The sequence below is a fragment of the Callorhinchus milii genome, unplaced genomic scaffold (genome assembly GCF_018977255.1).
Source record: "Callorhinchus milii isolate IMCB2004 unplaced genomic scaffold, IMCB_Cmil_1.0 Scaffold17, whole genome shotgun sequence".
NCBI lineage: Eukaryota > Metazoa > Chordata > Chondrichthyes > Chimaeriformes > Callorhinchidae > Callorhinchus > Callorhinchus milii.
The window spans coordinates 6,283,499-6,295,518 of record NW_024704758.1 but is presented as its reverse complement, the minus strand read 5'-3'; the positions used below and the strand labels follow the sequence as shown (position 1 = coordinate 6,295,518).

Here is a 12,020-nt window from a genome sequence, read left to right as displayed (position 1 = left end):
GTCTACCCCACGCACGTTACCTTGAGGGTTGAGAGTGAACACTGCACCCAAAGGCTTTGCCAGCTGTTTCCTGCAATCGCCTTTGTTTGATTCACCTTAAGATACTTTCTGAAGTAACATGTCATTTGAAGGATGGCCCCTCAATCTATATGGCCCACAGCACCGGGCTGGAGTGTCAACCTAGACTGCGAGATTAACGTCCCAACTTGGGGCTTGTAACCCACAACCTACTGACTCACTCACGAGTGTTACCAGCTCAACTGGGCTGACGTACATGGAGCCGGGGTTGACACCCACCGAGCCGGGCTGACACATTGTAAAATGCTCCCGGGGAGTGACACGCACTGGCTTTTGTCTGGACTTTGTCACTGAGCTGAACTCGGCCTGGACAGCGGCCCCACATATCACCGCGGTGGCCTACGTGTGCATTCGCTCTCCTTGGAATCAGCTGCAAATCCACAGCGGCCAATTAGCCCTTCAGCATCACCTTCTCAGTAATGCTCCCTCCAGGGCCGCGGCTCTTAAATAGCCACGGTCCCGGGCCGCTTTGTTGGGTTTGGAAATTGCGCACATATGAGAGAAATTAAGCTCTCATTTAGCAGAGACACATGCCTGTCAAGTACAGAGGAACAAAGACACGTCCCAGGGGCCTACTCAGTGCAGTGAGGCTGCCAGTCACGCTGTTAGCAATGCTTGCCCTCAATGTTGCTGTATATAAAACTCAATAAATCATTTCATCTGCTCTGTTCCTGGTTTGTGTGCTGCAGCGTAAGCTTTTCCTTCAAGTTTTGTCGATCCACCCTTTCCCCCTTCCCTCTCCACACCCCCTCCCCCCCACCCCGCCGTAATTTTCACTGCTTATCTTTAACACTTAGTTTTGAGTCAGGGGTGGGGGATGAGAGAGAAAAGGTTGGAGGTTAGAGCAAGAGGCATAGACTTAGCTATGCTCGTAATTCAGGGATAACGTGAAGCAACACATGCTTGCTGTTAGCTGTGAATGCTTATCTTCTTATCAGAAGCCACGGAAAATGAGAAGAGGGTACTTTCCCTGCACTAAACAGCTGGAATCCGTGAGACGGGAGTAACTGGAGAGACAGAGAAAGAGAGGCTGGTACACAACACACACTGTTCCCTCAGCGCGATGTGGCTGGCAGGAGAGAAGCCAGTCTGGGTTTCATAAGTAAAACCACATCAGAGTCCGCGATTCAAATCCCTGCGACTCAAAGGGAACACAGTTGAGCCCGAGTGTTTAACGCAGGAGCATCTCCATGCTTTAGCGCCATATCTTGTAACATTCAAATCAACGGTCCAGAGAGAGAGAGAACATTGAAAGCTTCTTGTACCAGCATAAATGCTGCCTGTTTTATTGTCTTTTCATCCAGCTCCTTGGGACGTGAAGAGCGTTATACAAATGTAATTTTGTATTGTGTTGGATCTAATGAGGGTCAAGGCACCTTTAGACTGAGGTCTAAAACTCTCCCCCACCACTCTAAAAGCATTCAACAACAACAAATTACATTTTGTACAGCGCCTTTTACGTCGGGAGGACGTCCCAAGGCGCTAGTTCAGCGGAATGAGCAGTTGAAAACAAGGAAGGCAACGCTGTACGGATGAACGTCACACAGCGCACAACCTGCAAAGCCGCAGAACAAGTGGGTCACAGGCTGTGCTCGCGAGTTACTGATTTACTTCTGGGTTGGCCGGGACTGTTACCCAGTGATTTATTTTATGTGGACCACCTGTTTCTGCTATTTTGCTACAAGGCTCGTGACTAGTTTTGGAGTTTTAAAAAAAAGTTTGGCAGAGAAACGGGGATTGGTGTGTGAGCTCGGGGGAGGGCGCATGTGTGTGTGTGTGTGTGAGAATGTGTGAGGGGGGAGTGAAGGACGAGGGGGAGGTGGGGAGGGAGGCATGGAAGAGTCTGCTCAATCGCTCAGGCACATTTCACTGATGTGGTCGGCTGGGATCTGCAGGCAGCTGTCAATCTGTGCTATGTTATTATGCAAGCCCCCTGCTCCTCCCTCTCCCCCCCCCACCGCCGCACCATATAAATCATCCTTCCTTCCAGGCCAGGCACAGCGAGGGTTTATACCATTGTAACTTCCCTTCTCTTTGGCAGCACGTTCGCTTAACACTCTGCGAGACCCGTCTGGAGCACAGAGTGAAGAGCACAGCCAAAGCTGGAGTGTGCATGCGGTTGGCAGCCATTCAGAATGCGCGCGCGCTCTCTTATCTGCACAGTCAAATTCACCATTACATGATGTGATATTATCACTGGTGATAATTAGCACATCAAAGCAAAAACAATGAGATCAAATGGCGACCGAAGCAAACGTTCATCACTGGCCTCGAAGTTACATCGCCTCGCGCCCCCTCCTTTCCCCATCGTCAGGTCATGCCTGAAGATCTTCCTTTCCGACCATGCAAATGGTCACCAACCCCCACCCCACGGATCGGAGTCAGGCTCCACCACCGTCAGGGGCTCTGAGACACCATTCTGCGAAACAGTCGCTATGTAAAGTGCAAGTTGTTGTTGCTGCTGTTGTAAGTTATAAGAAAGAAAGTAGCAATCCTTGCATTTCGAGACAGAGTCTTATTGCATCGTCGAGACGTCTCAAAATATGTCCCAGGATTTCACCGTGAAGTGCAGTATTTTGTAGGTGTGCAGCAATGAACGTTAATGTCCACTTATGAAATGAACCGGTGTCCAAATTAAGACTTTTTACTTATGATATCTGTGCCGCAATTTCTGCGGACAGTTTTTAAGACAAAGCGGTTCGTCCTCAAGGCTGAGGCCAGGTGGAATTTCGTCTCTTCCTTCTCTCAAGTATTGTGCATACTGAATAGAAAATAAAATTAATTTTTCCAGCTGAGAGTGGGTTTTTTTTAACACTTTTTTTGCAGTTTTACTTGATTAAATCATTTAATATTCTTTTCTCATTATTTTACCGCCGGAGTGTATTAACAAGATGGTCGGTCAGATTGAAGTTCCTTTTTTTTGTAAGATTCACACACACACACACACAGACACACACACACTTTTTCTGGGCTTAACAATGCAATACAAGTTCAATCTCCTCAACACATATTCCAATGAAGCTCAGTGGATGCTCGCTGCTACTAAGGCTATCTTTACACAATGCAGCTGTTCACTTAACATATGTCTACAAGCACAGGAAAACAGGCTGCAGCACCTTATTCGAGTGAAAAAAACATACAAGAAGCCAAAGCTAGTGAGCAAAGCGCACTGAGTCCAAAAAGGATGGTACTTAATGGAAGGAATTTAACAGCTAAACTAGAGTGAAAAAAAAAGCTGCCACAGAAATATTTGATCTTAATAAAGTTAATTTTATCGGAACTAAGCCTGCATTGAAATAATGGCTATATAAATCTCTCTAAGAGGAATGTCATTCATAAGAGATAATCTCAAACAGGTTCCACTGAATTATATGAGGGGCCTGAGTATTGTGCGTGTAAAACTAGCACATCACCATTTGCCAAAGTTACAATAGTTTTCGGGTAGACAGGGCTTTTCTTTCCTTGGTGGAAGGCAGCTGAAATGTGGCTTCGTGAAATGAAATGCAGGCGCAATGGTTTGGTTGGCATTACCGCACACTTTAGTTTTATGAGCTCACAGCTTATTTGCTGGGCAGCTCCTCGTGTTGCTAACGCATGCTATTCTGAGATTTGCCTGGACTATAATTAGAAAGGCCATCCGATAGAGTGACATATTTTTTTCAGAATGCTGGGGAGGTAGTACTTGTCCCGGTCTCAAAAGCATGTTAGGATTTCCAGCAACCACAAAGGAAGCCACGGAGCAGGCAGGCCTGAGCTGTGAAAGAGCGGCTCAAGAACCATTTGTCACAGAGCAGGGGGCAGAAAGGTTCAGAGGGCTCACAGCAACACAGCACAACAGCAGAATCCCATTCTTCAATCGCAAAGCAAAATATTATACAACTCTCTCTCACTCCATTCATCGCTGCCAAATATTTTTCCACGAGTTAACGCAACCTTAAGTTTTACGATCGAAATGGTGTGAAGTGGCCCCATCGCCCGCAAACGCCATTAATACATTTTACGGGAAAATCCCGGGAAGCACTCCGAGACGTCGCAAGGTGGTGATACGGTGCTGTATCAAATGCAAGGATTATTATTAATTTCACTCCATTCAACTCTTGCCCCAGTGATCTGTTTGAGCCCGGGCCGTGTATAGAGCCGGTGAGCCTTAACCCCTTCCTTACTGTTCGCAGTTTACATCGATCATCTATTAGCTCATAATGAACCCACTCCGGTGACATGTGAGCCGCTCTTTAAAAGGCAGAGATGCTCTTTTGTGAGTGAGCTGTGCTTCCCGGCCAGTGATTCCGTGAACATTCCTGCTCTCTTGGTGACTCCCACGATATTTCTCGGTCATAGGGGCACAGACAGCAACTGAAACTCGTCGTTAGCTATCACTCAGTTCCTTGCTGGGAGGAGGGAGAGAGTGGAGGAGAGCGGTGGAGGGGGAGAATGGAAGGGAAGGGGTGAGGGGGGGGTGGAGCGGAAAGCGCTGCAGCATTACATACTTTTTTCAGCGACACCTTTTATTTTAGAACCATTTCTCCTCTCGGGGCTCTTTCGCCACAAACAAAAGCATCCCAATTTGCTGCAAATTACAATGTTAATTATTTGCTCAGTTTTTGCAATCCATCTCGGCAACGTGAGAGGCGCTTTTCACAAGTCGTGCGCGGCTCTGTTGGGAGTTAGCAAACTAACAACTGTAAAATGCATATTTTAACAAATTCTCTGTGTGCCTCAGCCAGTGGTGAGTTGCTGCAGTTTTGTAATGTAAAAAACAGATGTATGTCTTTTGTGATGGAGCCTTTATTTTAATTAAAGAGAAAGCCTTCTCAACTCATATAAGATAGCGATAGCAAAGAGAACTTAGGAGGACCTAACTACCTCAGGAAGAGGCTAGTGAGATTGTGGAACTCGCTGCCTGAAGCGGTGGTTGAATCAGAAAGTGTAGATGCATTCAAGAGGAAGGTAGAACTGTACATGAGGGAGAGGGGAACAGAAGGATATGGGAGGGAGTAAGGAATGGGTGAAGTCGTGGGGAGTGTAAACAGCGGCATGGACTAATTGGGCTGAGCAGCCCATTTCTGTGCTGTTTTCTTTGTAAATCGTTTTGCTGGTGAGAAGCGACTGGAGGGAACGGGTCATTCACTGGCTTGGTGTCGAGAGCCACAATGTGGATGTTTGCGAGTATTCCAATGTGAAAAGGGGAAAGCGAGATATAAAGGGCGGGTTTGCAAGATTCCTGTTAACCCTGCAAGCCAACGCTCTCACAGCTACAGGTGGTCCGAGCAGTACAGGCAGCGGGAAGAGGTTGTGAAGGGCAATTTCAGAGCAGACGCCAGGAAGTATTTCTTTGGAGAGAAGGGAATCGGGAGCTGAACTCATTTTTTTAAAAAAAAGCGTGATGGTAAGATGGGTTTCATTCTATCAGGATGAGATCAAATCACCTGAAGGACTTTCTTCATCCCACGACTCTCTCTTCCACGACTGATTGCCTTGCATTACATCTAGACCAGAAGACACTTAGTCTATCGAAGATACAGCTTGTATTGGTATACATGTGAAGGCACTGTCTGATACATGATGACACTGACAGTGATACCGCAACACATGTGAAGACAGACACTGCGTGATATTGGTACACGTGTGCCTGCATTGGCGTGATACTGCGACACACGCAAAGACACCGCTTGATACTGATACACGCGTGACAGCATTGACGCGATACTGTGACATTTACAGGGACCTTGTATGAGATTGATACACACCTGAAGACAACTGCACAATACTGACACCGTATGATCCCACGACACATCTGATGTTTCCGAGATTATTTGTGCCACGTGAAAACCACCGGACCCCAGGTCAGAAGCAAGATCGTGCATACCCTGGACCCACCCTACGCCACTCCACCCGCCCCGCACTCTCTGCAATGTAGGCGAGCGACAGAGAGAGAGAGAGAGAGACAGCGAGAGAGAGAGCGCAAAGGAGACTGACCTGAATCTGTTGCTGGAGAAGATTGATTTTGTGCTGTTGCTGCAATAACTGCTGCTGTTGTCTTGCGATCTAGGAGGAGAAGCCGGGGGTGGATGGATGTGGAGTGGGGGCGGGGGGAAGAGGAGAATCGGTGGGGTAGGGGGAAGAGAGGAAGGTGGAAAAAAAGAAAGAAAATTAAAATTCCCAAATAAAGAAAGTGATAAAATTAATCAAAACACAACTTTTTTTAAACCTGTAATTTCCTTCCTTTACCTACTTCAAATAAGCTGCGAATGTGGGGGGAGGGAGAGAGAACAAGGGGTGGGGGGTGGGGGGGGGGGGAGAAACAAGCTGTTTTTACTTTGCCCATCCATCTAACTACATTCCTGCTTCATTGAGCATGACAACCCAGTTTTAAGTGTCATTTAATTTTCATTTTCAAATATAATTACAAAGTGTTCACTGTAAGATATGACTCGTCTGCAAATGTGTCAAGATTAATTTGAGCGAGCTTATTCACAAGTGTCAACAGTTAATTACTGTGTCGTGTCTGCAAAGCTAAATGACATTCCGATTCCTTATTCCGCACGGCTTTCCTGTATTTTATTTTCCATTAGAAGCCTGGGGGTGGGGGAGGGGTGGGGAGTGGTGGGCTGTGCGTTTGTGTGTGTGGGGGTGGGGGGGAGGAGGCGGGGGAGAGAATACCCGCTTGTGGGCAAATATTTCGACACCACAATCCAGGATGCCAGGTTCAATACACGGGCTGCGTTATATGATACACTTTACATTGTGGAGTCCCTAGCGTAGTGGTGAGCGCATTTGCCTCGCAAGCGAGAGGATTTGGGTTCGATTCCCGGGCAGGGTGAATCCTCGGGGAAGTTTCCTTACTCCACACATCCGCGTTTACCTAGCAGTAAGCAGGAACCCGCTTGTGAGTCGATTGACGGATCACAGAGAGTAATAATCTCTCAAACAAAATGTGGTCACTCAATCCATGACTGCTGGACACTGCTGTGCGCAATTGGATCCTGTGTTTCGCTCACAAAATACACAGAATACACAGTTAATTCACTTTACATTGTATTCTGTGAAGCGCGTTGAGATATCTCAACAAGGTGATAAGGCGCTATGTATGTCAAATGCAACGATTATTATTTATTATTACATTTATAGGGCGCCTTTCACGTCTCAAAGTGCTTCACACCCGAGCTAGGGGAGGTGGGAAGCGAAGAGAGCGGAGAGGAGGGAAAGATGATGGACAGTGAGGGTAAATCGAAGAGGTACATCTTGTGCTAGCTCTTTATACGCCACTCACTGCCTGTAGCACACGAGGCTATTGATGTGATAGGGCTGGTGGAGTGCACTGTGGAGTGGCTCTGGAGTGGCCTCTTTGCAGTCTCACAGAGTGACGAGCCGAAAGACCATCGGTTCAGGTCCTGAAGCGCAGCTGCGCTGGGGCTGCGGCTGGTAATTACTCATTCCGCTCATTAACACAGGATCATTTTGGCTGTGACCTTATTCTCAAAACTGTTCTCTAATTTTACGCTCCTAATATGACAATTTGCCTCTTAAGGTTAAGCTGCTTTGGCCCTAAGTGTTGGCAAAAAAATAAAAAGAAACAATTTCTGGGAGGCAGAAGCTCTCTCACACACTTGCACGAACCCACCTTGCCCAACTTCAATCCTCTATCCCGCCCGCCTCCCACAACCCCTCCATCCCGCCCAGTGGAGCTGTGGCCCAAATATCAGAAAACTCTGTTCCACCCAGTGTAAGGGGGACGGAGCGGAACTGCCTGATTATAAAACAATCTGCAGCTCAAAACTCCTCATTGTCATTGTCTTACAATCAGAAATTCACAGCACAAAAGGAGGCCATTTGGCCGACTGAGTCTGCACCGGCTCTCAGAGCAAGTTGTCCGTTCACTCCCACCGCCGTGCCCTACCCCCTCCTCTAACAGTCTCTCTCACTCCTATTCTCTCCTACAGTCAGTCACTAGCCATTGCAGCCACACAAGTTCTGTCTCACCAGAGACCAGACTCTCACTAGTTACACACTGACCGGGCAGAGCGATGGGAATAATGAAAAACCAACATGGTCATTGCTAAGCGGTTCAGTTTCACTGTGTGCCATGCCACAGTCGCTGTGTGTGTATGCGTGTGTGTCAATGTCTGTGCGTGTGTCAATGTCGGTGATTACGTCTGTGTGTGTGTGTGGGTGTGCGTGTGTGTCCCGCTCCGCGCACTGACCTGTTCCTGCTGTTGTCGGGCGAGCTCCATCTGCTGCCGCTGCTTCTCCATCTGCGAGGCCGCCAGCTTCTTCTGCTCGTCGTGTGCCGCAAGGAGCTGCTCCCGTAAACTGATGAGCTGGTTGATCATGGCGGAGAGCTGGCGCTCCTTCTCAGCCAGGCTTTCCGGCGTACCTGCACGGGAGAACGGAGTTAACACAGCCAGCGAGAGACACAACAACAAGACGTGTGCAGTCGTAGCAGCGATCGGGGTGAAGAGGACACGTGTGATTATAATCATCATCCCAGGTACAATTAGTCTTTCACTTCATGGCTTATTGGGGGACATTGCTGGGTGCCTCGTTTGGCTACAACAGACATACCTTTGGGGTTGGCAACAAAGTAATCATGGAAATAACCAAATACCATAGATTTATGCCATCAATCAAGATATATTCAATCAAGAAACATTTATTTTGTTGGCCAACCAAAGAGGTTGCCCGCCACTGATTTTACAGTATATTCTGTGAAGCGCTTTGAGATGTTCTCCTGAAAGGCATAATATCAGATGTAAGAATTATTGCTACTCTTTATTATGTGAACCCGACTATTGATATGTATGAGAGATTCCCTTTATCTCGAATGGAATACGCACTCTCTCCCCAGAGTGACGCACCCTGCTTAGCTAATCCCAGAGAGTATTAAGGGCGGGTTGGCGAGATTCAAGGTTTGGGGACTTTGGGGTAGCGCAGAGGTTAAGCAGCTAAAACCATGTACTTTAACTCGCTCAAACTGTATCTTAACCACCTAAAACCATTTACTTTTGCCCATAAAATCTACAGTCAATTAATTTTACAGTATATTCTGCGAAGTGGTTTGAGACGTCTCGAAGACGTGATTTGGCTCTGTATCAAATGCAAGGATTGGTATTATTATTATTTTAACCAGCTAAAACCATGTACTTTAACCAGCTAAATCTGTGCATCTTAAAACAGTGCAATCAATGGGACTGAACTGCTTTCTGGATAAATCTGCCAGCCCTGGGAGGGAAGCGATGGGACCGCGAGGCACATCTGCACACTTGCCCGTCACCTCTCGCTGAGATACCAGGCATCATCTGTAGCGCTTGCACAATCTATGTGGTGTGTAAAAAAAAATTAAATTAAAAAATCTACATGGGAAACGCTGGCTTTTCATTACCCCAGCGTCGTCAGGGACGTGATTGCGGCTCTCTCAGTTACAAGTTATTAGCACAAAGCAGCTGAAGTCACTGTCACCTTCGCTGATTCCTCTGGCGGTTTGTTCACAGTGGAAGCCAGCCTTGCAGGTGTCAAATTAGCGAGACAATGAGGAGAGCACAGGAGCCATCTCTCCAAGTGCAGCCTCCACGCTGCCTCTGCCTCCGCCTCTACTCAAACATTAGCGCTTCACAATTTTAAGCCATTTCAATTTTCAGTCGGCAAAACTCAAGACTCCCCTCCTCTCCTGTCTCCCCCACCTCTCCCATCTCCCCACCACCCCCCTCTCTCTCCTCTCTCATCCCCCCCCCCACCTCTTCCCCATCTCCCCCCTCTCCCCACTTCCGTTTCCCACTCCCCTCAACTCCCCCATTCCCCTGTGTTCCTGACTTGCTAGAATTTGGCAAATGGATTTCTCATCGGACACAAACTCTCTTTATTTCTTTCTCTATATATACATATATCAGTGAGCCACATACAGTTACGAGAGATTCAGATAGCCCTAAGATTGTTGACATTTCTTCTAACTCGCTGCTGTAATTTATCTGTACGGGATCAATACTGCTTTTTAATAACTCTGGCAATTAGTTTTTCCTCAATCCAATGACTCCAGTACTGATGGGTTAGACTCCCTTTCAGACAGAGATGCACTCAGTTGAACCCCCAATGAATGTGATGGGATAGTCAGGTTTGAGCCACAAGCAGAGTGTAAGGATTGATCAGAGGAACAGCAGCAATGACAACAAGGCCGTAAATGTATGCGGGGGAGATTACATTATAAACTATAAGAATGAAACACGCAGAGATGCATACACCCCAAAAGGTACCTTCACCTTAGATCATTTCACAGAACGGTACAATTGTTTCTGTTGGCCCTTCCTGCCTGTGTTGGTTAATTATATGGATGACATGGAATGCTATAGAACGGAAAGAGTCCATTCAGCCCAATTAGTTTGTGGCTGTGTTCAGCATCCACACCTCCTAATCCCATATTCCTCTAATCCTTACATAGCATTAAGGAAGCCTCAAGGCGCTTCACAGGATTTGCTGTAAAGTGACTGTGTCCTTTGTGGGAAAATATCACAGTCATGTATGCAAATTGTTCTTTTTTAAAGGTTTGTCTAATTCCTTTTTAAAAACTATTGTGGACTCGGGCCATCAGTTGACCTGAATCACCTCTTTTGATAGTGATCACGCCTTGGGACGTCCTCCCAACGTGAAAGGCGCTATACAACTGTAATTGTGTTGTTGCTATTGATAGAGACAAAAGCTCTACAAATGCTCTATCATCAACGACAACCCAGCCTGCTTTATATCCTCCACCTGACCAGCCCCACCATCCGTGGGAGAGCTTTCAGCCATTCTGCCCTCGCACAACACCATTCCGGAGTTAGAGGTGGCGTCCTTCTGGTGAGGTGTTAAATTGAGGTCCCGTTTGCTTGTTCAGGCGGATGTTAAAGATCCCGCGGCAACAACTTGAAAAGGGAAGGGAGTTTCTCCCGGTGTCCTGGCCAACAATTCCCCAGATACAATGGGTCATTCACTTCACGGCTGTTTGTGGGTTATTGCTGTGCATAAATTGGCTGCTGTGTCTGTCTACAAATGCACACTCACTATTACTATGCAGTAAATCCAATGAATTCCTTTGAGACATTAATAATGTTATAAGGCGCAGCATCAAATACACAGATCATTATTAGTGTAAATAGTGAGAGATCTGTGTTACTGTGCCCTTCGAAGAGCCCAGGTCATGACTTCCAGGGAAATCCAAACACATCAGTTTTCTTTGAAGTTCAAAAACAATTATTTTGCTCGATGGCAAAACAATACTTCACTATTTATATTTCGCTATCAGAAGCAGTCTGAGAATAAAGAGAAAAACACAGTTTATCGCAGCCCAAGAATTTGGAGCTCTTTCGGCCAGAATTCGGTGCTCTGGATCCTGAAGTAAAACCTCTGCTCGGGCATTCTATTGAACTTCTCCTCTCACCTCCCCTTTCAGCTAAAAGGGTTCACAGGATGAGCTACAGTTGTGGGTTCAAGCCCCACGTCAGGTGTTTGAACTCAGTCTAATCTGACACTCCAATGTCGTGCCTGGGGAGCGCTGTGCAATTGGAGGCGCTGTCTTTTCGTCTTAAACGGAGGCTCGATCAAACGAACGCTAAAGATTCCTTGGTGCTATTTAAAGAGAGAAGGGAGCTCTCTCCCAGTATCCTGGACCACAATGCTCCAGATAAAATCAGTCATTCACTTCATGGCTGTTTGTGGGAAATTGCTGTGTGCAAAATTGCCTGCCACATTTCACCTACAAAACACACAGTCACTTTGTAGTAAATCCTATGAAGTGCTTTTGAGACACCCTCCTGACGTGAAAGGCACTACATCAAATGCAAGGTTTATTATGATGATACTTATAACAGAGTGAAGAAAAATCTAGGATCTACTACTAACTCTTTCAGTGTGACAAGACTGAAACTGCCCATATGAAGGGATAGGAGACCAGCTGGGCAGTGCTCTTCCCATCC

General features: G+C 46.8%; 1 protein-coding gene across 4 annotated transcripts in view; it reads right to left on the bottom strand.

Annotated features, from left to right (window-relative positions):
* Positions 1 to 12,020, bottom strand: part of sox6 (SRY-box transcription factor 6) — a 280,677-nt gene that overhangs the window by 73,645 nt on the left and 195,012 nt on the right. For all 4 annotated transcript variants that reach the window (XM_042341433.1, XM_042341434.1, XM_007887524.2 and 1 more), the window contains 2 exons: positions 8,280 to 8,452; positions 6,055 to 6,123 (listed from right to left, as the gene is read on the bottom strand). In XM_042341433.1, coding sequence (XP_042197367.1) covers positions 6,055 to 6,123; positions 8,280 to 8,452 — 242 coding nt within the window. The remainder of the gene's footprint in view (positions 1 to 6,054; positions 6,124 to 8,279; positions 8,453 to 12,020) is intronic.